This window comes from Hyla sarda, chromosome 5 (assembly GCF_029499605.1).
Source record: "Hyla sarda isolate aHylSar1 chromosome 5, aHylSar1.hap1, whole genome shotgun sequence".
Taxonomy (NCBI): Eukaryota; Metazoa; Chordata; class Amphibia; order Anura; family Hylidae; genus Hyla; species Hyla sarda.
Window position 1 is genome coordinate 216,044,297 of NC_079193.1, and position 26,476 is coordinate 216,070,772.

At 44.2% G+C, this 26,476-nt stretch overlaps 2 protein-coding genes across 5 annotated transcripts in view; one reads left to right on the forward strand and one right to left on the reverse strand.

The window, feature by feature from the left end:
* RBM22 (RNA binding motif protein 22) overlaps nucleotides 1–8,453 on the reverse strand; it is a 64,279-nt gene extending 55,826 nt beyond the window's left edge. Inside the window, exon 1 of the mRNA XM_056521113.1 lies at nucleotides 8,433–8,453. The gene's annotated coding sequence lies outside the window, so the exon portion shown is untranslated. The remainder of the gene's footprint in view (nucleotides 1–8,432) is intronic.
* RIOK1 (RIO kinase 1) overlaps nucleotides 1–26,476 on the forward strand; it is a 99,769-nt gene that overhangs the window by 32,009 nt on the left and 41,284 nt on the right. For all 4 annotated transcript variants that reach the window (XM_056521107.1, XM_056521106.1, XM_056521105.1 and 1 more), the window contains exons 5-9: nucleotides 11,598–11,640; nucleotides 12,000–12,092; nucleotides 14,676–14,788; nucleotides 20,846–20,926; nucleotides 23,424–23,510. In XM_056521107.1, coding sequence (XP_056377082.1) covers nucleotides 11,598–11,640; nucleotides 12,000–12,092; nucleotides 14,676–14,788; nucleotides 20,846–20,926; nucleotides 23,424–23,510 — 417 coding nt within the window. The remainder of the gene's footprint in view (nucleotides 1–11,597; nucleotides 11,641–11,999; nucleotides 12,093–14,675; nucleotides 14,789–20,845; nucleotides 20,927–23,423; nucleotides 23,511–26,476) is intronic.

Genomic DNA, 26,476 nt, shown 5'->3' on the forward strand with positions numbered 1-26,476 from the left:
CCTATTTTCTGCAGCTGATTTTGCTATTGAAGTTATTGGGTAGCAAAATCAGATGCACAAAATATGCAGCAGATCCTATATGTGTGAACGTACCCTGTCACTGACTTCTATGCTCTTATAGTAAACCTGTCACATTGAAATTGCATTCCAATCTGCAGGCATAGAGCAGGAAGAGCTGAGCAGGTATATACAGTATTGCACATGAGTGATTTAAAAAAAATTTTTTTGTAAATATTTTATCTTTACATGTGACAACTTTGGACAAATGACACTTTGCTACAATGTAAAGTAGTGGGTGCACGTCCTGTATGACAGTGTTTAATGTTTGTCTATGGGAAATAGACATACGAGTGCTGCTAGCATTGCTGCAGAGGTTGAAGTTGTGGGTAATAAGCCTGTCATTGCTCAGACCATATGCCGCACACTGCATTAAATTAGACAGAAAGGCCTATTTTAACCCCTTTACTTAATATCCTGTCTTGACCTAAATGCCCAAGGCAAATTTCCTAAATCTGACATGCGTCCACTTATTTGGTAATTACTTTGGAACGCTTTCACTTATGAAAGCTTTCACTTCATGACATATTGTACTTTACATTAGTGGTAAATTTTGATTGATATATTTATCGTTTTTTGTCAAAGAAAAAAAATGGAAAATTTGCATTTTTCGAGTTTTTACTTTTTCTGCTCGTACGATAAATAGTCATGCAGCACCAAATTAATGATTAATTCACATCTAAAATATGTCTACTTTGTTACCATAATTCATTATTTTAAATTTTTTTAAATGTTAGACGGTTTATAAGTTTAGCAGCAATTATCCAGATTTTCAAGAAAATTGCTAAATCAAATTTTTCAGGGACCAGTATAGTTCTGAAGTGGAATTGAGGGGCCTGTATATTACCCCCATAAATCGCCCCATTTTATAAACTGCATCCCTTTAACCTCTTCAGGACATAGGGCGTATGGATACGCCCTGCATCCCGAGTCCTTAAGGACCGAGGGCGTATCCATACGCCCGTGGGAATTCTGTCCCCCACCGCTAGCCGGTTGGGGACCGGAGCCGGATGCCTGCTGAAATCGTTCAGCAGGCATCCCGGCATATCGCCCAGGGGGGTCATTATGCCCCCCCCATGTCGGCGATCGCCGCAGATCGCTGGACAATTCAGTCCAGCGATCTGCGGCGATTCCGGGTCAATCGGGTCTCCAGTGACCCGATGACCCAGAATTACTGGCTGTTCGGGGCCGTCTCTGACGGCCCCGAACAGCCAGAGCCTGCAGGGGTGAGGTGGCACTGGTGCCACCTCACGATCGCCCTGATTCGTCGGCCGGATTACCGGCCGACCAATCAGGGCGCCTGCTACGGGTGTCACTCCCGCACCCGCTCCGCCCCTCTTCCGGAGGACGTGAGCGGGTGCGGGACGTGCACCCCGGGTGCTGGGGACCCCGATCCCCGGCGCCCCTGTTGGGATCGGGGCCCCAGGAGCAGCTGCGGCGGCGGGACTGACCTACAGCGTCTGGATCGTTGGAGGTGAGTGACAGCCTCCTGCTGTTGCTTAGCAACAGCTCCCAGCATGCAAAAATGGCATGCTGGGAGCTGTAGTTATGCAACAGCAGAAGGCAGACCACCACAACTCCCAGCATTACCTTATGGGCATGCTGGGACTTATGGTTTTGCAACAGCTGGAGGCACATTCTTTCTATGGAAAACTGTACCTTCAGCTGTTGTATAATAACTTTAGCTGTTTGTGCAAGCTGGGAGTTGTAGTGGTGCATCTGCTGGTTGCATAACTACAACTCCCAGCATGCCCGTTGGCTGTCGGTGACTGCTGAGAGTTGTAGTTTTGCAACAGCTGAAGGCACACTGGTTGTGAAACTCAGTTTTTTTTTACCTAACTCAGTGTTTCACGACCGGTGTGCCTCCAGCTGTTGCAAACTACAACTCTCAGCAGTCACCGTACACCATGCACCGTACATGCTGGGAGTTGTAGTTTTGCAACAGCTGGAGGCACACTGGTTGTGAAACACTGAGTTAGGTCACAAACTCAGTGATACATAACCAGTGTGCCTACAGTTGTTGCAAAACTGCAACTCTCAGCAGTCACCGACAGCCAACGGGCATGCTGGGAGTTGTAGTTATGCAACAGCTGGATGTCCCCCCCCAATGTGAACGTACAGGGTACACTCACATGGGCGGAGGATTACAGTAAGTATCTGGCTGCAAATTTGAGCTGCCGCAAACTTTCTGCTGCATCTCAAATTGCCAGCGAGAAACTACTGTGAACCCCCGCCCATGTGACTGTACCCTAAAAACACTACACTACACTACCACAAAAAATAAAATAAAAAGTAAAAAACACTACGTATACACATACCCCTACACAGCCCCCCTCCCCTCCCCAACAAAAATGAAAAACGTCTGGTACGCCACTGTTTCCAGAACGGAGCCTCCAGCTGTTGCAAAACAACTCCCAGTATTGTCGGACAGCCGTTGACTGTCCAGGCATGCTGGGAGTTTTGCAACAGCTGGAGGCACCCTGTTTGGGAATCACTGGCGTAGAATACCCCTATGTCCACCCCTATGCAATCCCTAATTTAGGCCTCAAATGCGCATGGCGCTCTCACTTTGGAGCCCTGTCGTATTTCAAGGCAACAGTTAAGGGTCACATATGGGGTATCGCCGTACTCGGGAGAAATTGTGTTACAAATTTTGGGGGGTATTTTCTGCTTTTACCCTTTTTAAAAATGTAAAATTTTTGGGAAAACAAGCATTTTAGGTAAAAAAAAAATTTTTTTTTACATATGCAAAAGTCGTGAAACACCTGTGGGGTATAAAGGTTCACTTAACCCCTTGTTACGTTCCCCGAGGGGTCTAGTTTCCAAAATGGTATGCCATGTGGGTTTTTTTTTCTGTCCTGGCACCATAGGGGCTTCCTAAATGCGGCATGCCCCCAGAGAAAAATTTGCGTTCAAAAAGCCAAATGTGACTCCTTCTCTTCTGAGACCTGTAGTGCGCCAGCAGAGCACTTTTCACCCCCATATGGGGTGTTTTCTGAATCGGGAGAAATTGGGCTTCAAATTTTTAGGGGTATTTTCTGCTATTACCCTTTTTAAAAATAAAAAATTTTTGGGAAAACAAGGATTTTTTTTTTTTTTTACATTTGCAAAAGTCGTGAAACACCTGTGGGGTATTAAGGTTCACTTTATCCCATGTTACATTCCCCGAGGGGTCTAGTTTCCAAAATGGTATGCCATGTGTTTTTTTTTTTTTGCTGTTCTGGCACCATAAGGGCTTCCTAAAGGTAACATGCCCCCCAAAAACCATTTCAGAAAAACGTACTCTCCAAAATCCCCTTGTCGCTCCTTCCCTTCTGAGCCCTCTACTGCGCCCGCCGAACACTTTACATAGACATATGAGGTATGTCCTTACTCGAGAGAAATTGGGCTACAAATACAAGTAAAAATGTTGTCCTTTTACCCCTTGTAAAAATTCAAAAATTGGGTCTACAAGAACATGTGAGTGTAAAAAATGAAGATTGTGAATTTTCTCCTTCACTTTGCTGCTATTCGTGTGAAACACCTAAAGGGTTAAAACGCTGACTGAATGTCATTTTGAATACTTTGGGGGGTGTAGTTTTTATAATGGGGTAATTTATGGGGTATTTCTAATATGAAGACCCTTCAAATCCACTTCAAACCTGAACTGGTCCCTGAAAAATACTGAGTTTGAAAATTTTGTGAAAAATCGGAAAATTGCTGCTGACCGTTGAAGCCCTCTGGTGTCTTCCAAAAGTAAAAACTCATCAATTTTATGATGCAAACATAAAGTAGACATATTGTGTATGTGAACCAAAAAAAAATGTATTCGTAATATCCATTTTCCTTACAAGCAGAGAGCTTCAAAGTTAGAAAAATGCAAAATTTTCAAATTTTTCATCAAATTTACGGATTTTTCACCAAGAAAGGATGCAAGTATCGACAAAAATTTACCACTATGTTAAAGTAGAATATGTCACGAAAAAACAATCTCGGAATCAGAATGATAACTAAAAGCATTCCAGAGTTATTAATGTTTAAAGTGACAGTGGTCAGATGTGCAAAAAACGCTCCGGTCCTTAAGGCCAAAATGGGCTCCGTCCTGAAGGGGTTAAAGTAGTCAGAATGACATTAACCCCTTAAGGACTCAGCCCATTTTGGCCTTAAGGACTCAGACAATTAAATTTTTACGTTTTCATTTTTTCCTCCTCGCCTTCTAAAAATCATAACTCTTTTATATTTTCATCCACAGACTAGTATGAGGGCTTGTTTTTTGCGTGACCAGTTGTCCTTTGTAATGACATCACTCATTATATCATAAAATGTATGGCGCAACCAAAAAACACTATTTTTGTGGGGAAATTAAAACGAAAAACGCAATTTTGCTAATTTTGGAAGGTTTTGTTTTCACAACGTACAATTTATGGTAAATATTATGTTTGTTCTTTATTCTGAGGGTCAATACGATTAAAATGATACCCATTATTATATACTTTTCTATTATTGTTGCGCTTAAAAAAAATCACAAACTTTTTAACCAAATTAGTACGTTTATAATCCCTTTATTTTGATGACCTCTAACTTTTTTATTTTTCCGTATAAGTGGCGGTATGGGGGCTCATTTTTTGCGCCATGATCTGTACTTTTTTTTTATACCACATTTGCATATAAAAAACTTTTAATACATTTTTTATAATTTTTTTTTAAATAAAATGTATTAAAAAAGTAGGAATTTTGGACTTTTTTTATTTTTTTTCGTTCACGCCGTTCACCGTACGGGATCTTTAACATTTTATTTTAATAGTTCGGACATTTACGCACGCGGCGATACCAAATATGTCTATAAAAATGTTTTTTACGCTTTTTGGGGGTAAAATAGGAAAAAACGGACGTTTTACTTTTTTATTGGGGGAGGGGATTTTTCACTTTTTTTTTACTTTTACTTTTACATTTTTTTACATTTTTTTTTTACACTTGAATAGTCCCCATAGGGGACTATTCATAGCAATACCATGATTGCTAATACTGATCTGTTCTATGTATAGGACATAGAACAGATCAGTGTTATCGGTCATCTCCTGCTCTGGTCTGCTTGATCACAGACCAGAGCAGGAGACGCCGGGAGCCGCACGGAGGAAGGAGAGGGGACCTCCGTACGGCGTTATGAATGATCGGATCCCCGCTGCAGCGCTGCGGGCGATCCGATCGTTCATTTAAATCGCGAACTGCCGCAGATGCCGGGATCTGTATTGATCCCGGCACCTGAGGGGTTAATGGCGGACGCCCGCGAGATCGCGGGCGTCGGCCATTGCCGGCGGGTCCCTGGCTGCGATCAGCAGCCGGGATCAGCCGCGCATGACACGGGCATCGCTCCAATGCCCGCGGGTATGCATAGGACGTAAATGTACGTCCTGGTGCGTTAAGTACCAACTCACCAGGACGTACATTTACGTCCTGCGTCCTTAAGGGGTTAAAGAAGTTTATTAACCCTTTATTTGTTTCACAGAAATAAAAGCAAATTTGAGGCAACATTTTTCCATTTTGATTTTTTTGCAGATTTTTCATTTTAATCAATTTTCTCGATCGGCTCCATTGGGGGACACGAAACTGTGGGTATATGCTGCTGCCACTAGGAGGCTTGACACTAGGCAAAAAGAAAAGTCGGCCTTTCCCAGCAGGATATACCCGCCCACAGGCACCTGAGCTAATCAGTTTTAGATTAGTGTCAGTAGGAGGCAGACACAGGTAGGGAGTTCTCCAGACCTGGATGCTTATTTTTCTTATTTTTGAGTTTAGGGATGTATAGTTAGAATTTTCTCTCCCTTTTATTTCTCTCTTTTTAGGTGGGGTCTCGGGAACATAGCGTTCACTGTTTCCCCATTTGCGAAGAAGGGGCACAGGCATCGGGTTATGCACTGTCAACCCCTTCTCGCCACCTGTCAGCACCTGGGGTTGTACCTCTGAGTCCGGGTCCCCCTACCTTCCCTGCTCGTCTCGCTGTTTCAGCCTGGCGCATGATGCAGGTGTTTACTAGCTGACTGAAGACTTGATTAGGTAAGTTTTCTATGGACAAGATGAGTATTTCTCTCCCTTTCTTTTCAGGTTTCTAGCCCTCCTCAGGTTTCTAAACATCTGTAGTCCCCCTATTTTGAGCCCACTCCTTTTTATTCACTCTGGGGACCGTCTCCTGCTCGGCCATTCTGAACATTGATAAAACCAGAAGTCCTCCAAAAACCAGCAGAGTAATGGAAGCGCTGAGACAAAGATAAAATTAAGGATTCTTTATTCCCACAATGCAACGCGTTTCGCGGAAGTTCCGCTTCAGCAGGCATGTCAGGATAAGCCAGGTGTGACGGTAAATAGGGAGAATCATTAACCCCTTAAAGGGAAAAAGATTAACCCTTTACAGAGTTTAAAATAATTTCAAAACATCAAAAATTATAGAACAACGTATAAAAATACAAATATCAAACACACAAAATATATGCATACGCAATTACAAAGAAGAGAAAGATACAGCAGAAAAAAATATCTATGAAAGATTGATGCATAAATGTGTTTTCTTTCATAGATATTTTTTTCTGGTGGCCGCACTTTATTTAGTATACACTGCATTCAGGTTTTTTTTTTTTTATAATGACCGCGGCGCGTTCTCCTCACAGAGTTTAGCTCCGCCCACTCCCCGCTGGCAGAGATTCCGGCCCTATAGCGCTTCAGCGCGCGTATTGGTTTTGGTTAACTACCTAACAGCGCGGTGCACGCGCTGCAGGGGTCATTTGAACCAATGAGAGCCTGGTTTCTGCTGGTCCTGCCCCCTCCTCATTGGGATAGCCTTCCCCCCCCTCCCTCCCTCTCTCTTCTCTGCTGAGGAAGTGCTTTCACACAGCCTGCTTCTTCTCTTCCTGAGGGACACAGACACTGGGTGAGACTGCTCCATTTTTACTTCTTGCTTGCACTACGTCTGATCCCAGAATTGGACCCCCCTCCCCTCCAGACAGGTCCCTGCTGCCCTGGTCACCTATTACGCCTGTGTGGGCTGCAAAACTAAAATGCCTTGTGGTTCTGCTGAACCCACTTGTCCTTCCTGCACCACTGTGTGCCCTGGCCCTCCTGGTGTATCTTCCCAGGATGTTCCACCAGAACCTGTGGGCTCTGCTCTCCCTTCGGAATGGGTGTCTTCCCTCTCCCAGTCTATTTCTGACTTGCGCAGGTCTCCTGTTCCGTGGTGACTGCATTGGAGAGGTCTTCCTTACGCCAGCCCTCCAGGGAGGGTCGTGCTCCTTCTCCTTATGTTAGGCACTCTCACAAACAACCTAGGGGTTTCTCCTCTGGCTCGTCTCCAGAGTCCGGAAGCTGGAATAGACTCTCTCCTCATAGGTCTCGCTCCTCTTCCCCGGCACCCCGAAAACGCCCCTCTTTTAAGGGCCACTCTCCTGGTTGCCATCCTAGGTCTCCAGATCTGCGTACCAGGTCAGTTTTACCTTCATCCAAGGCTGCCTCCACCCGCTCCCACTCTCTTTGGGAACTGGAAGATGAGACGTCAGGTTCTGACTCGGAGGACCGAACTGGCACGTCCGACATGGTAGACAACTTGGTCTCGGCCATCAGGGACAGCTTTCACCTAGAGGACCCAGCTCCAGAAGTTTCCTTTCATCCTGACAAGCACTTTCAAGGGACTAAGAAGGTTCAAGCACAGTTTCCTTTTGCCCAGGACCTAATTACAAGATGGACATCTCCACCTACCCGCCTGCCAAAGGCGACTACTCTGCCTTTGGCGGATGCAGCATCCTTTAAGCACCCGCCGGACAAGAAGATTGAAAATCTGGCAAAATTCGCCTTTGAAGCAGCAGGTTCATCTTTACTTCCTACCTTCTCTTCTGCTTGGGTGTCAAAAGCCCTTTCTGTCTGGGCTTCTGTACTCCGCTAGGGCATTTTGTCCAGGGCCCCTTTGGAAGATTTGGCGGATCTTGCCCTTCAACTCTCCAATGCTGGAGACTTTTTGTGCCCTGCATCTATGCAGTCGGCCCGTTGGCTTTTGCCACATGTAATCTAGTGGCACTTCGTCGTCTCTGTCTCTGTCTCTCTCTCTCTCTCTCTCTCTCTCTCTCTGTCTCTCTCTTGGAGGGTTCTCCACAACAGGGCTTCAGCCTTCAAAATTTGTAAGGTGGCCACCTGGTCGTCTTTACACACTTTTACGAAATTCTACCAGGTACATACCTTTGCATCTGCTGATGCTAGTCTGGGTCGCAAGGTGTTGCAGGCGGCTGTGGTCCAGCCTTCCACATAAATCTAAAAAAAATTTTTACCCACCAACCCCAGGTACTGCTTTGGTATGTCCCACGGTTTCTGTGTCCCCCAATGGAGCCTATCGAGAAAAGGTAGATTTTTATGCTTACCTTAAAATCTTACTCGGAGGACACCGCACCCACCCATTTGTACTGGTGTTCCTGGTTTGGTTACCTGTCCGAGGGTGGTTTCAGTTAATTTTTACTCCTTGGTTTCCTCGGACAGTTACTGTTTTTTTTTCTTTACCTGTCAGTCCTCCTCTGCTCTGGGACTAAACTGATTAGCTCAGGTGCCTGTGGGTGGGTATATCCTGCTGGGAGGGGCCGACTTTTCTTGTTGCCTAGTGTCAAGCCTCCTAGTGGCAGAAGTACATTCCCACGGTTTCTGTGTCCCCCAATGGATCCTCCTCCGAGAGAGAGATTTTACAGTAAGCATAAAAATGTACCTTTTTCTTCTGTAACACAGTAGGGGTTGACAAACACAACTCAAGATTTATTCCCCGAATTCTGACGTACTTTGAAATATCCCATATATGGCCTTTGTGCGCTACCGGTCTCTCTCACAGGCCTCAGACATGAAGGTGTGCTGTGTGGATTTTGGGGAATCCTTTTAGTTTAGGATCTTTTGTTGGCATCATATCAATTTACAGGGGCCTTGGGGTGCAAAAATATTTTTAGGAGACAAGTTGACGCTTCCATTTGTACCATTCTGGGGTACATGTAAAACTCGTTTTTTATTTTATTCTTTGAGGTGGTAAAAAAAAAAATCTTATTTTTTTTTTTTTTATTGTGGTTGTTTTTTTTATTATTTTAGGTCGTTCGTCATGCTGTATAAATGACATTTTAATGTTACACTGCAGGTCGATATGATTACGGCAAAACCTCATTTTATATATATATATATTTTTTTTTATATTTTAGTTCATTTATGGCATAAAAACTTATTTATTTATTTTTTAATCATGTTTGTAAGTCTCTGTATTCTGTGAGCTGTAACTGACACAATTGTGTGAGGCTTTCCATTTACAGAGCACCGATCGGTGACAGAGGGAGCTCCCTCCCTCTGTAACCCTAATAGACGCTGCGGTCACAGTGACCGCAGCATCTACAGGGTTAACTCAGGATCGGAGCACAGCTGCGGTGCCTGCGGTGACCTCCTCCGATGGGAGCGACGGAGGAGAGGGGGAAGGCGGAGACCCCACGCCAGATCCCTGCTATTGGTCAATCTGTACTAACGGACCAATAGCAGCGATCGCCGGCCAGGGACTGCTGCGATTGGTCCCTGGCCAGCTTCAGGTAGGCTCGGCTGTGCAGCACAGTCGAGCTCAATGAACTGTTGCAGCGCCTGAGGCCAATGTGACAGTTTATTTCCATCAGGTACATGTACGTAGTGATGCAGGAATTCATCCCTAATCATCACGTACATGTACCTGATTTTGCGTAAAAGAGTTAAAAGTGAAGCTCAAGAAAGTCTGGAAACAGTTTACTAAAGCAAACTAAGGACATGGTCTCATCAGACCACAACGATGGCCAGGTGAGGAAAACAAAGACAAGTGTGTCATGTCTACAGTCAAAAGTTGTGGTGGGAGTGTCTGGGCCTGCATGAGTGCTGCTCGCACTGGGGCTACAGTTCATTGAGGGAAGCATGAATGCCAACATGTACTGTGACCTACTGAAGCAGAGCATGATCCCTTCCTTTTTGGAGACGGATGACCCTAAACACACCTCTAAGATGACCTCTTCCTTGCTTACGAAGCTGAGGGTAAAGGTGATGGACTAGCCAAGCATGTCTCCAGACTTAAACCCTATTGAGCATCTGTCGGGCATCCTCAAATTAAAGGTAGGAGAGTGCAAGGTCTCTAACATCCACCAGCTCTGTAATGTCAGGAGGGAGAGGGTAGTAGGAGGGGTGGTAGAGGACTCCAGTGGCAACCTGTGAAGCTCTGGTAAACTTTATGGCTAAGAGGCTTAAGACAGTGCTAGAAAATAATGGTGGCCACACAAAATATTGACACTTTGGGCCCAATTTGGATATTTTACTTAGGGGTGTAATCACTTTAGTTGCCAAGTTTCAGCCATTAATGGCTGTGTGTTGAATTATTTTGAAGGGGACACAACATTAAACACTGTCATACAGGTTGTGCACTCACTATTTTACATTGTAGCAGAGTGTCATTTCTTCAGTGTTGTTATGTGAAAAGGTATAATAAAATATATTTGTGGTCAGGACTTATTACCATGCCTGCGCTTACCTGTTAACTCTTGTCCAGGATACCTGAAAGAAACTAGATTAAGAATGCTCTATCACTTAAACTCTGCTAATGGTTTAGAACAGCGGTTGAGGTGTGCCTGAAAACCGCGTCGAGGGTCCGCCTTTAGAGGGCATTCCCTTAAGGATTGTAATGAAGAAAAGGGTGAGGCGGGTGGGTTTCGCCAACCCGGCATACGCACAAAGGGCGGGGTCGGCAGTCCTTAAATAGTCAAAGCCCCTCCCACAAATTCAGCCTGATAGGCTTCCCACACAAAAAAAATGAGTGGGTGTACCCATGTGAGATGCTGTAGTTTTGTGGGAAAAGTTCCAGTATAAGAGCTCATTCACACGAGCGGATTTATTTGTGGATTTCCCGCTGCGTGTTTGAAAATGGTCAGGCTCTCCGCGGCTATCCACAGCAGATTTTTGGCTGCGGAAAATCCGCCATGAGCCCCATTAAAGTCAATAGGGTCTGCAGCGGATTTTCCCCATCAGAAATTCCACAGCCGAGAATCTGCTGTGGACAGCCGCCCCTTTCAAACATGCAGCAGGAAACTTGCAAATAAATCCGCTCTTGTGAACGAGCCCTTAGGGTGTATTTACACATATTGGATCTGCTGCGGATTTGAAGTTAAGGATACGCAATTGCAGATTTTACTAGGCAATCCAAGATTCGTAAAAATTGCCTTGTAAAATCCACAATTGCTGGTTTTACAACTTTATTATTTATACACAAGTTTTTGAGGCTTATTTAAATCCCTAGAATGGATGTTTTTTACAGGCAAATATTTAGACTTTTATTTTAGTCTTTTTTTTTTGCCTCCTTTTTGTAAAACCTTTTTTATTTATGGCTAATTTTTTGGAGGAGGGGGTCGCTATTTGTCAACTAAATAAAAAAAATAGGGGGATCCCCTGAAGATGAAGTAACAAACACACACTTTTATTGTTGCTTTTAGTACTTGCTTTACTAAATAATATACTGAACAATATTCTATCTATATGACCTTTCCTTTGTATAATGCCAGGTACCGGGTTAAAGACAAGTCTGATAGAGCCACTGTTGAGCAGGTAAGCTTTCTAAACAATACCACAAATAAATAAGAGGTTGTTCAATAGATGCCCTAGTGCCCTATAACAAATCCTAATGATCTCAATAGGCTGACGTTTTAGGAGTTCTCAGCAGGTTCTGTAGGTGGATGTATTTATCAGATGCAGCTTCCCTCCTATCTATGGCCTTCCTATTCTGGTCCCAAATTGTAGAGTCACCTCAGTAGCACTCTGAATGTGGCGTTTCACTCTTCTAGATATGGTCAGTAGTATTGATCGGTGAATAAACGTGAACCATCACAATAGTTGCTGTAAATTTTTAATTTTTGGGGGAAATAATCAGTAATGTGAAACTAATGTACTTGTACTTGTTTTATTAGGTTCTGGACCCAAGGACAAGGATGATTCTTTTTAAGATGCTAACTAGAGGGATTATATCAGAAATCAATGGATGTATCAGCACAGGCAAAGAAGTAAGTGTGTATGTATAATAGATATCTACACCAGTCAGCCATAACCTAAAAACCACATGCTTAAATTAATTTTATTATGATTCACTTTCCACAGCAAACTTAATATTTTGTTAGGTTGAATGAAATGTTTGCCTCTGAAAAATTATGCATACATGACCTTATTTCCTTGTCTCTGCTTCATTTATTCTCTCCTCTTTTCTTATCAAAATCTGTGTGGTGCGTGGAGCTTCTGATCATTTGGTTTGCTCTGAACTCCATTTCCCACCAGTCATTAATGCAAAATGTCATTTCTGTGCTGCATAGTGAGTAATCCTTCAGGAGAATTTTGTGTTACAGATTGTACTATACTCAGTTATAGCAGTACGTTATATTAAATGAGGTATATTTACATCATCCTGGCCAGATGCCCACTATGCACCCACACCTGGACATCCACACCATATAAAAGGAAGTACACACATCAGATCAGGCCACTTTCCGTTGTTTCCTGGTACAATTCTTATGCTTACATGCTCTTTGTAGGCACTTTCAACGGTGGACAGTTCCATATGTAGCAAGTTATGATGCCCTATGTGTTCTGACACCTTTATATCATAGCTAACATTTGCATTAACTTTTTAGCACTTTCTGCTAAAGTAGCTCTTCTGTTGGCTCAGACCAGATGAGTTTGTTTTCTATACCCATGTGCATAAAAAATCCTTGGGCGCATATGACCCTATCGCCAATGCAGTCCTTTCCTAGATTACTTTTTGGTAGGTACTAACCACTGCATATTAGCAACAGCCCACAAGACCTGCTGTTATGGAGATGATCTGACCCAGTCCTCTAGCCATCAGGGTTGGTCTTTTGGTCTTTATACATATGTATATAAGGTGTTGCAGCTGCTGCTGAGACGTGACGGAGGGATTCTATCCTGAAACGTTGCTGCTATGGGCTCACAGGCTTGTGAGCCTTTGTACTCAGTTCGGAAGGAAAGGCTGGATGGCCAGCAGGGAACCTGGAAGCTCCGGCTGAATCAATGGACTTTTCTGAAATTGCTGCATCCATGAACATATAGCGACTCTGTACTTGGTTGTACTTGGCTGTACTTGGACTTGGTCGTCCTCAGTAGTCTCCGCTCCATCGGTCTCAAGGACTCTGCTCTCGCCTGGTTTTCCTCCTATCTCTCTGGCCGCTTCTTTAGCGTCTCGTTTTCTGGCTCTACTTCTTCTCCTCTTCCCCTTGCTGTCGGGGTTCCCCAGGGATCGGTCCTGGGTCCTCTACTCTTTTCACTCTACACATCCCCCATTGGAAAAACAATCAGTAGATTTGGTTTCCAGTACCATCTCTATGCTGATGACACCCAACTCTATACCTCCTCCGCCAACATCACCCCTGCACTCCTACAGAATACCAGTGACTGTCTCTCTGCCGTCTCAGACATCATGTCCTCTTTATATCTGAAACTAAATCTTTCTAAAACAGAACTTCTTGTATTTTCTCCATCAACTGATACTGTACCTAACCCTGACATTTCCATCTCGATATGTGGTACTACCATAACTCCCGGGCAGCAGGCTCGCTGTCTTGGAGTTATACTTGACTCTGATCTGTCTTTCACTCCCCATATTCAGTCTCTTTCACGTTCTTGTCACCTGCATCTCAAAAACATTTCAAGAATCCGCCCGTTTCTCTCTACTGAAACTGCTAAAACTCTCATTATTGCTTTGATTCACTCCCGCCTCGACTACTGTAACTCTTTACTAATAGGCCTTCCTTTCTCCAAACTCTCTCCTCTCCAGTCCATCCTTAATGCCGCAGCCAGACTCATCTTCCTCTCCAGCCGCTACACCGACGCCTCCTCCCTGTGCCAGTCACTACACTGGTTACCAATTCAGTCCAGAATACAGTACAAAATCCTCAGTCTCACTCACAAAGCTCTCCACAATGCTGCACCTCCCTACATCTCCTCTCTCATCTCTGTCTACCATCCTACACGTTCTCTCCGATCTGCTCAGACTCAACAACAACATCCATAGTTTCAAACGTGGCCTAAAAACACATCTCTTCAGACAGGCCTATAACAGTCCCCAACATATCCCCACACCTCTTGTTTGAATAGTTTATTGTGTAATTTTATGTCTGATACTTGTCTTTGTTTGTACCCCATAATTGTAAGCGCTGCGGAATCTGCAGGCGCTATATAAATAAATAAATAAATAAATAAATAAATAATGTTTTCTTCAGTCTGGTTTTCTGGCCGGACTGAAAACCGCGGCATACCATGATTTTCAGTCCGGCCAGAAAACCGGATACAGGGCAAAAATTTTACTATCTGTCTCTGGTCGGCTCATTCAAATGAATGAGATGGGGCCAAGTCCAGCTGGGATACTGGAGCACTGATTTTCCCATCCCCCTGCCGGATCCGTATGGACGAAACCTAGTCGGAATGCAGCCTTACAGTGTTATGTGGGCTGGATTCAGTAAGGGGGTGGTTTTGTGGTGTTTTTAATTTTAACCCTTGCTTCCTATTATCTACAATAAATACATTTTATATTTAAAGAATATTGTAAATGTATAATACATGCTTGACTTTCATTTTAGGCGAATGTCTACCATGCTAGCACTTCAGATGGAGGAAGCAGGGCCATTAAAATTTATAAAACCTCAATCCTGATGTTTAAAGATCGCGATAAATACGTGAGTGGGGAATTCAGGTGAGATGAAGACTATAATTAATGGAAAAATAAAATCTGTCAATAAGTATTTTACAACACACTGTTGTGGGGTGCCAATCAGTTAATGTGGCAAATTGTTTTTTTTTTTTTTCAACAAATTTGTTTTTTTTCACCAACCTCCCCCCCCCCCCCCTCCCCCAACCAACATATTTTGTATTGTCAGAACTATTAACACATTCCCTTGCCATATGGGTAGTCCTGGGGGTTTCAGCTTTAAAGCGTGATTTTGCAGTCATTCCACTCTATACTGGGTATCCCTTGGCTGGTAAAAAAGGGCTGCAGCGGCTAAGCTATTAACCATTTATATCCAATGGTCAGAGTTGATCACGGCACCAAAATCCAGTAAAATACTAGTGGCGGTGGGTTGGGGAAGCTGATATGGCCCACCGTGGGGTGATCGCTTGGTTCCGATCAGCAGACTTCTCCAGGGTGCTTTAGCATTGAACAGTGTTAGCATTTTAAAGATTCCTGTAATGGTCCCCTATGGGGACAAAAGATATTGAAAAATATAATGTAATAAATGTAAATACCTTCCCCACCTAATAAGTTTAAATCGCCCTCTTTCCCATTTTTCAAAAAAATAAAAATAAAATTTAATCATAAAGATATATGGTATCACCTTGTGCAGAAATTTCCTAACTATTAAATTATATTTCTCGGTCACTCTTCATTGGGGGGGGACACAGACTAATGGGTATATGCTCTTGTCACTAGGAGGCGCTGACACTAAGGAAAAAAAAGTTGGCTTCCTCCCTGGCAGGATATACCCGCCTGCTGGAAGTGAGGTAATCAGTTTTAGCTAGTGTAAGTAGGAGGCAAGACGCAGGTCTGGTTCTCTCCAGACTTAGTCTTTTATTTTTTTATTTTTTCTAGTTAAGTAACTAGTTTAGTTAGGTTCTTTTTTCCTTTATTATTTTTCTAGGTTGGGGGCGACAGGAGCATGGCGCTGCCTGATTTCCCAAATGCGGCATGGTGCATAGAGTATGGGCCGTCAACTCCTTATCGCCAATGGTTAGCGCCTGGAGGTGTATGCCTGGGTCCAGGTCCCTCACGGCCCCTGCTTGCCTCGCTATAGCAGCCTGGCATGATGCAGCGTGGCCATAAGCTGGCTGAAGACTTCAGGGTGAGTATAGCCAAGAGCCAGGTAGGTATGTGACCCTGCCGCACCCCACCCCCACCTCCCCCTTGTAGGGGATCCCTTATTGAAACTGGCTCCAGTGGGGGTAACCTGCAGGGCTACCACATGGCAAGGGAGCTCTGTGACTTTTCTGGGTTATGGTGGGACTCAGGTGGTTCTTTTTATTGGGGGGTCTCCCTGGGTCTCTGTACCAGCGCCGCCACTCGGTGGACTGGCACTTGCAGTCGGGGGTCTCCTGGTCAGCTAGATCCTCCTATTAATTTTCACGTGCTGCTGGGATAATCCACAGTATTGGGGGGACTAGCGCAGGTTGTTCCTGCACCAGCTTTTCTGTCTGCAGCTGTCGGATTCTTTCTCCGCCCCCTTCCCCCCCCAACAGATTTTGGGGCGGGTCAGAATGCAATTCAGCTGAGTATGGGCTGGAGCGGCAGGTGCCTCTATCGTGTGTGTGTGTGCGTGTGTATATATATATATATATATAATATAAATACATTTTTCGTGTGTCCCTGCATGAAGTAACAGGGCACTCGGGCTCATGCAGTGGCCTTAGCAAGGCGCCCTGCTTCCCGCATGCCTTTTTTTCCCACCCAGAAAAAAATGGTGTCTCTGTGTGATCGTCTGGATATAAGCGCCCTCTTGTGGCCATTATATGGTCAGCCCCTAATTTTCATTCCTTCAAGTGTGCTCCCTCTTGTGGCGATCAATAGTCATTGTAGCTTTTGTTCTCTAATATCAGGTTTTTTTTTTTTTTCAGTTTCATCTTCCCTGTCTGGGGATTGTATATTTGATGCATATTATTTTCCTGGGGGCCGCTTGGATTTTTTCTTAAACATGCTGGTTGGGTGTGTCTCTGGCATGTCTTTTTTTCTTTTTCTTTTTTCTACAGGGTTCTCGCTCTGTGTGGGAGCATATGCAAACAGGTCATTGCCATGTCTGCCGTGCCCGTGGCTGTATTTCAGTCCCTTCCTACCGGAGCAAGGCACCGGTGGGGTGCCCCTGATGGTACATTGGTATTCCTGGTCGGAAGCTTAGGTCCCTTTCGAGATTCCTCCTCTGTCATATATAAGCCTTTTCTGGCTGCCACTGGGCCTAGAGAGTCTGCCTTGCAGCTCTTGTTCCCAGGAGGGTACTGGGTAACCATAGCAGTGGTTTCCTCCAGCGCTGATCACCCGTCGGGGGAGTGTTCTTAGGATTCCCCCTCCATGGGTCACCAATCACATGTCTGCCACATCCACAGCTGGTGCTTCGCATCCCCACTTCTAGTGGACTGGTCCTGATACCAATAAGTCAGACAGTAGTCTGCGTGGTCTCCTCTGCCGCCTGTCACTCCTCTCATAGCTGTTGCGTCTATGGCTGCAATTCCGATACCCCACTGCTATTGTGAGGTGTCCGAAGGAGTGACCAGGTGTATGCAATGGACCCTATACCAGTAAGCCAGACAGTGGTCTGCATGGTTCTTCCGCTTTCAGTTATCACATGACTGCTATATCCATGGCTGGAGTTCCGGTCCCCCACTGCTAGTGTGCAGTGACCGAAGAAGTTATCCGGTTGTGTTATATGGACTCTTTACAGGGCGATGGGGATATAAATCCAAAGCTCCTCAGCCTCCCCCCGATCTCCTAGGATGGCGGGGACACTACCCATGGCTCCTGGGCCGTCCCGCCCTCTCACATGCGACAAAGGGGCATGGTGATCATCTATTTGTGCTGTGGTCACCTTATCGCCACCGGAGGTGTACCCTATCGATAAGCCAAACCGCTGTCTGCGAGGTTTCCGCTGCCATAGGCCTCCCATCACAGGGCTGCCGCGTGTATTGCTGGGTTTCCCGTACCTCCCTCCTGGTGTGAGGAATCTGGAATAGTGTCCCTGCAGGTACGAGGGACTCTATGCCAGTCTTTGGTCTGCATGATCTCCTACACCACCAGGTTGCCCTTTAGGTTAGTGTACTCCAGTACCCCATCTTCCCTGGGAAGGCTCAGTGGAGTGACCCTGAGGGTTCAGGGATCTTATTCCAGCCAGCCAGACTGTCAGCTGCATGGTTTACTACTGTGTCGAGTTCTACCATGCACTTCATGCACCACGGCGGAAGTTCAGGTTATCCACTACCAAGGTATGGTTCTGTATGTGACCCCATGTGGTCCATGGGCCCCATACAAAGCTCCACATTGTGGTGCGCAGGGTTCCCTATCCTACCAGGTCCCTCGCCACATGCCTGCCGCTTTCTCAGCTGAAGGCTGTTAACCCACTTTCGATGTGTGGTTCTGAACACAGTGATCCGGTGTGTTCAATGGCCATTCCAATTAGCAAGCCTGTGTCTGCATGATTTTTGTGATCCACCAGGTCACCTACCCTATACCTGCCGCTCCCCCGACTGATGTCCGGTGCCCCACTTCTATGTGGGGTCCTGAGTGAGTGACTCTATGGTTCATTGGAACTTATACCAGTGAGCCAGACATTGCATGGTTTCCGGCACCACATGCATCTTCCTCTCTTGTGTCTGCGATGGCAGTCCTGGAGTGTAGCACCATTGGTCGATAGGGTGTGGACTTTTCCCGCAGGTTCAATTGACCTTTGCAGAAAAAAACAGCCATCTTTGTTTCCCTTTCTTAGGGCCAGATGATGGTCTGCTGAGAACTTTGTGCTTACTCACCATTTGGTGCTATGCCTATTTTCCATACTGCAGGACATGTGCTATGTCAGCAGTTGACACAGCTTCAGGCCTTTTCATAGTGTCCAGGGTTTCGCCCCAATGAGGTGCACCTCCCCATGCTGTTTGTTGATGCGTATACTCCTCACTTGCTTTTGTAGTTAAGTCTTTGTCTCTTACCCAGCACCGATGTCCAGGGTTCAAATCCCTCCAGGGACTCGGATGGCTCCTCCATTCCTCAGTTTGTTGTCACAGGGTTCCTGAGGTTGCTATGCTCGCCCAGTGCTTTAACCGATTGTTGCAGGGCGGCATTTACATGCTCCTTCAGTAGCTGGCAATCCCCTTTCCACAGGGGGTACAGCGATCAGGGGCTCAGCATGATCAGTGCTTGAATTTCGCCTCTACTGCCTTATTTCCCCCTCCAATAGGGGGCTGTTGCTATTTTGCAGAGAATTTCTACTGCCAAGATGGAACCATCTCTCCCCCCCCCCCCCCCTTCATAGGTTGGGGTACCTGGCTGGGTCCTTGTTTTGGTGAGAGCAGTCAGCAGAGCGTTTTGCCTGCTATGCCTGGGTGCTCACTGCCCACTTTTTGCAGCCTGGCATTCCCCTGTTCCTTGGTTATCTACTCATGCAGCCAGGGCACTCTCCTATGCTGGAGGAGTCTAGGCAATAATGAATGGCTCAGTGACGGCAGTCTAACCACCATCTGTTATTTGGGTCCTGCCGTTGCTCTCCTCTTCCCTTGGTGCAGTCTCCCTGGAGGGGTATGTGCATTCTTCCCTTGGACGTTGTCAGTTGCGTGACACCTCTCCGGAGAAGCTTCCAGTCTCCCTTTTTTCCGGATGTTCTGGTCTCCATCTTAACTGACTGTGCTCGCCTTCTGCTCAAGCATACGCAGCTCTACGGGGCATTTTCTTGCCCTGCTCTCTTGAATTGGTTGATTCTCTGGATGGGGTTTTCCTGGAGTTCCCCTTTTTTTTTGTGTGTGTGTGTTTACCAGCCGGACTAGCCCTCTGTCTGGTTCTGTGATTCCTTAGAGTGGATTTTCTACCTCCTACCAGGATGGTTACGGCCCATCTAGCCTCCAAGATGACCCTCTTGTGTCTCTATGGGGACAATTGGTTTAGAGTCTCTACAAGGACGGTCCCTTCCTTGACGTCCTAGTCCATCTCCATGGTCGGTGGGACCTTCTGGACGCTCAGTTTGTGGGCCTTGGTTGCCTCTTGGCCCAGGGTCTCATCCATGAGCCTTATGGACGTATAGGGTTCAGTCTCTGGACTGGCTCTCTTTTTCATGTGGTTGTTTTTCCCACCCTAGGGACTGCTTTTGGTACATCCCATCAGTATGTGTGTCCCCCAATGAAGAGGGACTGAGAAAAGAAGATTTTTCTTTTTTTTTTTTTTTGTACTCACCATAAAATCTTTCTCGTAGCCTTCACTGAGGGACACAGCACCCACCCATTTCTTCATGTCTTGTCCGGATAATTTTTTTCCTTTTTAGATGGGTTTTTATCCGGGGTTCCTTTCTAGTGTCCTTCGGACGTATCTCTTTGTTGGCTTCTCCTACTGCTTTGTGATAAAACTGATTTACCTCACTTCCAATGGGCAGGTATATCCTGCCAGGGAGGAGCTGACTTTTTTTCTCCTGAGTGTCAGCGCCTCCTAGTGGCAAGAGCATATACCCATCATTATGTGTGTGTCCCCCGATGAAGGCTACGAGAAAGAGATTTTACGGTGAGTACAAAAAAATCTCCTTTGTATAAAAAATTATAAAAATTAAAAAAAATGAATTGCTTATTTTTTGGTCATTTTATATACCAAAAAAAGTTATAATTATGGGGATCAGAAGAGGACAATTTAAAAAAAGTAGTAAAGTAAAACAGAACATACATAAATTGGGTATTGTTGTAATCGTATTGACCTACAGAATAAAATGTACACATCTTTTTAATGTGCAATGCTTTGAAATGAAACATCATTTAAGTCACACATTTTGGAGCTACAGGTTAAAAAGGAACAATTTGTCATAGCAGAGGGACCATACAAAGTGTAATTTAAAAGAAGTATACTAACACCATATTTATCACATGCCATGTAACCATTTCAGAAATTGGGCACACATACACATTACCACACACAAAAAAAAAGTGGAAAAAATCATTCACATGTGATCCACACCAGCATTGATAAATTCACTTTTACCAAGTGTACTATGTAAAATGTTTGTTTTTATTTACATTTCCTCTTAAGGTTTCGACATGGCTATTGCAAAGGAAATCCTCGTAAAATGGTGAGGACGTGGGCTGAAAAAGAAATGAGGAATTTAATACGGTATTTTATACTAGATCTTTACTTTTGTTTGTAGATTTTTCACTAGATCATTTTAAATGGGGTAGCCATACCTACTGGGACACTAACCAGTCCTGCAGCAGCATCAAGCTTATCCATGAGTCATGGACAAGGCTGCTTGAGCAGACACACCAATCATCTCCCACCATCACAAGGGAGGAACACGCCCCCTTCTCCTAAGAGGATCTTTAACACTGTGTGCTAGTTCCTGCACGATATTAATTTTTCCCATACCGCAATACCGGTTGGGCCCCTCCCCTCCCCCCCCCCTTCGAATGAATTATCAGCCGCAGCGCGCTCTCCCTACATTGGGGAACTAATCATATGTGGCCCGCGGTTGCTGTTCTCTTTCCATAGCAGGCCGGCTCCTTATATGACAGTGCGCTCAGCCTATCACCGGCCGAGGTGGGACATCGCTGTGGCTGGTGATAGGCTGACGGGAAGGGAAGTTAAAGTTTATTTTGTTTATTTTCACAGCCCGGGCACGGGAATATGTAGTATAGTACAGATTTCCAGCGCCGGCGGCCTGCAACTCACAGGAGGGTGAGGAGAGCAGCGCTTGTGGGTAACATGATTAGTTCCCTGATGTAGGGGACAGAAGCAGCGCCCACGGGTGAAAAGTACCGTTAAATACTGTGGAACCGCCATAACTTACAAAAATACCGTGATACACATTTTTGGTCATACTGCCCAGCTCTACTGTGAGCTAATGAAAAGAGGTATTTTTTTATAATAATTGTAAGTGATAGAGGCATAAAAATTACATGTACATGGTCAGGATTAGGTTCAAAGTAACATTTTTTTTTTTTTTTTTTTTTTGTGGAATCTGACAGGTACACTTTAAACTGATCTATGTATATAGGATGAGTGTGGTTGCTAAAAAGACTTACACTTTACAACCTCAGTAGTCAGCCACTAGGATAAGGACGTCAAGGGAGAACAAATTCTACCTGTTTAATTAAGATATCCTTCAGTCAGAGCACTTCCTGATAGAATTTTCCAAACATAGTGGAAAGCTAATGGTACAGAAAGTATTGCCAGTAAAAAAATATTTAAAGTGGTTGTCCAGTTAAAATCTATTGATTCCCCATTTTACATTAAAGGGGTCTCTATGTAAAAAGTGAGATACTGGCATCTATAGAGCGGGGGGGGGGGGGGGGGGTTAGCTACTACTTCCGCCTGGTGGGGGCAGCATTATACAGTGTGACGTGTGCACAAATGAGCATCTGTAGGAACACTTGTTCATATTATTTTGCCTATGTAAAAGGACCAGCGATCGGCCAACAAAACTCCTTCTGCAGCTGATGACATCTTTTGTGCAGCCATTTAGATCCCTGTTATTGGCAGCGCATCACCCTGTGTAAACTGGTGAAGGAAATCTTGCAATGAAGAAATTTAAAGGCCACACAAACAATTCATTGATCGTTTGTGCAGTTCATTGAGCATTGTCAATGAGATCGGCGCTTGTTATCAGGACCTGCTTGGTCCATGTAAAAGGCCAAACCACAGGGCACCCCCTCCTTTGGTAAACTCTTTAGATGACTCAGCCAGTATGGACAGCAGCATCTTAAGTGTTAAATAGGCATTGGCATTAGCTTTGTTTCCAACCGTTGTGTGTCAGCTGTATGTTACAGATGCGCCATCTCAGTGTACAGTTACATTGTTTTGCAGCTCGGGGTTAAATTTCTGATTACATATCTTGTTTCTTATACTAGCACAGTACATCAATATGGGCCTTCACGATCAGACACGTTTAGGTATTTTAGTTAGTTTAATGGCAATCCTTCCTTACTTGTTAGGCTATTGATGTGATTTTTGGGGGTGTGGTATATTAGTATATACATTTTTATAAATTACATTATGTATGTGTATACAGTCATTAGAAATAGAATCTGGTCTGGAGAATGAGGTAAATACAACCTCAGCTGTATAGATCAAGGGGAGGCTGCGGCACTGACATTTCTGAGTGGAATTTCTCTGCTCACAACGCGATCATGTGATTGATAGAGGCAGCAGGGCTGCTGTTGCTTTTACTCCTCACACAGTGCTTGTGGAGTGCTTTGGTAAAAACCACCTCTCCAGAGTCTTTGAACAAGCACCTGATATTTGACTGCTCAAATGCTCATACACACAAGGTGGTCCTTGGGCAGTGAGCGCATCCATGGGTTAATGGAATAGGGACATTGTGTCACCTCCAGCATGAAGTTAACAGAAGGAATTTATGACCTAAAATGTATGCTAGAGCAATACTTGGGATGCTAGTCATGTGACTAAGCATGTTCTGCTGTGTCATGTGAACCCATTGGGAACTGAATGCTTGGAGTGACAATGTTTAGTCCTGTTTCATAAGTCCACAGACCTTTGGTAATATACATATACACTATTCTTGCTACACATTTTCCTCTCCTCAAGAAAGAGTTGAGACATAAAACATGTTATTCCTGTTATTTTCAGTTAATCTTTTGTTTCATTCTTTAAGGCTGAACACTGCTGGGATCCCCTGTCCAGAGCCAGTTATGCTGAGAAGTCACGTTCTTGTGATGGAATTTATTGGGAAAAATGAAACGTGAGTAGTGTAAACATAAATGAAGTAGTCTAAGTATGCCTTTCAATTGTTCTTAGTGTTACATACTGTTATAAATATGGTGTATCTTTAGACTTATGGTGAATACATGAGATGCACCTTATTTTACAGTCTCTTTTTGTGTTGGTGTATTTTTCTCTTGTCAAAATTCTAACATTTTTTGGAAGGGGTTGGAAAATGACTTAACGCCTTCAAGAGGTACTCCGGTGGAAAACAATTTTTTTTGTAGCAGTAACTTACAAATCTGCAGGGGTGTGGAAATTTTATAAAAAACGACTTGTCCACGGGACTAAAATGGAGCAAAATCTACTTGTCCCTCATGACGATCCACTTGTCCCGGCCAATTTTCGCTTTTACGCACTCATTTTTTCCTCCTCGCCCTATAATAGCCATAACTACCTACTATAATGATACCTTTTAATTTTTCAATAACAGATTCTCTGAACCAAAATATATATATATATATATATATATATATATATATATATATATATATATATATATATATATATATATTTGGGGAAGTGAAATTGAAATAGTAAAAGATAATTTTGCAGATTTGGTGGTTTTCTTTTATGCGCCATTTACCTTGTGGTTGAGGTAACATGTTAGTTTTATACTTTAGGCGCCTGATTACAGTAATACCAGATTTGTATAGTTTACATCATGTTTTACTAATTCTGAACGTTTTCTAATTTTTTTAATTGCCATTTTTTTCACCCCTGTAGCTTAATTTTTTTTCCGCATACCAGGCTGTATGAGGGCTCATGTTTTGCGCCATAATCTGTTTTTTGTATCGGTACCATTTTGGCATTGATCTGACTTTTTAATTGCTTTTTAACTTTTTTTTCTGGGATATTATAAAAATTGCAAATCTGTGGTTTGGTATTTTTTTACATTTACCGTACGGGATACATAATGTTATGTTTTAATAGGTTGCACAATTACGCACAAAGCGATACCAAATATGTTTATTTTTATTATGTTTACATGTTCTTATATAGGAAAAGGGGGTGATTTGAACTTTTGACATGGAAGGGGTTAATGCAGCGGTCTTCAAACTGTGGCCCTCCAGATGTTGCAAAACTACAACTTCCAGCATATCCGGACAGCCCGGCTGTCCTGGCATGCTGGGAATTGTAGTTTTGTAACATCTGGAGGGGCACAGTTTGAAGACCACTAGGTTAATGTGTCTTTCTAACTTTTTTATTAAAACTTTTTTTTTTTTTTTTTTTTTTTACATTTTATTAGACTTATGAGGAATCATTCGATTCCTCAGACAGATGAATAGAGTTCTATTGAACTCTATTAATCTGTGTGCTCTGTGATCCACTGATAGAGCCTGGTCCAGCCAGGATCTATCAATGACAGAGCCGGGACAGGAGGAAGCAGAGGTAAGTCCTCCGGCTACCTCTATAGTGGATCGCCCCCCTGCTAGCCCACCAGGGAGCATTCACATCTCCCTTTAGACGACGCTGTCCGCTTTGACAGCGGCGATCTAAAGGGTTAATAGCCAGCCGCGGCGATCGCCGCATGCTGGCTATTAGCGGTGGCCCCCGGCTACTGAGAACAGCCGGGGGCTGCAGAGTATGGAGCGGGCAGGAATCCCGAGCCCGCTCCATACTCCCCTGTGAGCGCCGCAAGCATCTCCCCGTGCAGACGCGCCTCCTCCCCTCAGCTCTCCGAAGCTACAGCTGGGGGGAGTGAAGGCCGAGGACGCATGTCTGCACGGGGAGCAAGAAGCCACGCCCCCTCATCTCCCCCGCATGTCTGCAGAGCAGGGGAGAGAAGACAAATACTGTACGCAGCTTCTCATCTCCCCTGCTCTGCTTCCGAGGATACAGTTTTTTTTTATTGTCGGAGGCGGCAGAGTATGGAGCGGGCAGGAGTCGGGAGCCCGCTCCATACAGACTGCAGATCGCCACCGCACTTGTCAGGTCCGGCCCTGCTTGCCCGAAGCCGGGCTAAGGGCCGGACAAATTCACCTGCCCGGCGCCCAAAACTGCTAGTCGTGCTAGATAGGAATTCCAGATCCCTGAATCTGTTTAACTTTTTGGCACCAGTTGATTTTAAAATATTTGTTTTCCACTGGAGTACCCCTTTAACCCCCTTGGGAACGAAGCCTATGTTGACCTTGGACTCCTTTCACACTATACATTCATTCGTTTTAAAGATCCATTATAATGTTCATTTTTTTGCAAATTTTTTGCACATCTGACCACTGTCACTTTAGGCATTAATAACTCTGGGATGCTTTTACATATGAATTTGATTCCAAGATTGTTTTTTCTTGGCATATTGTACTTTGTTAGTGTTTTTTTTTCGATGATAATTTCTTTGTGAAAAATTCAAAAATTTCATGAAAGTTTTGAAAATGTTGCATTTTTCTAACTTTGAAGCTCTTTGCTTGGAAGGAAAATAGACATACCAAATAAATTATATATTGATTTACATATACAATATGTCTACTTTGTTTCCATCATAAAATTGACATGTCTTCAAAAAGTAAAAACATTAGAGGGCTTCAAAGTTTAGCAGCAATTTTCCAATTTTTAAGGAAAATTTCTAAATTGGAATTTTTCAGGTATCGGTTCAGTTTTGAAGGGAATTTGAGGGTCTTTATGTTAGTAATCCCCCATAATGGACCCTATGAAAAATACACCCCTCAAAGTATTTAAAGTGACATTCAAAAAGTTTGTTAACCCTTTAGGTGTTTCACAGGAATAGCAGCAAAGTGAAGGAGAAAATTCAATATCTCCATTTTCTTGGTCGCTCTTGGGTATATGCTCTTGCCACTAGGAGGCGCTGACACTAGGAAAATAAGTCTGCTCCTCCCTGGCAGGATATACCTGCCCACCTGCAGTGAGGTAATCAGTTTTAGCTAGTGTCAGCTAGGAGGCAGACACAGGTCTGGGTGTTCCCCAGACCTGGTCTTTTTATTATTTTCT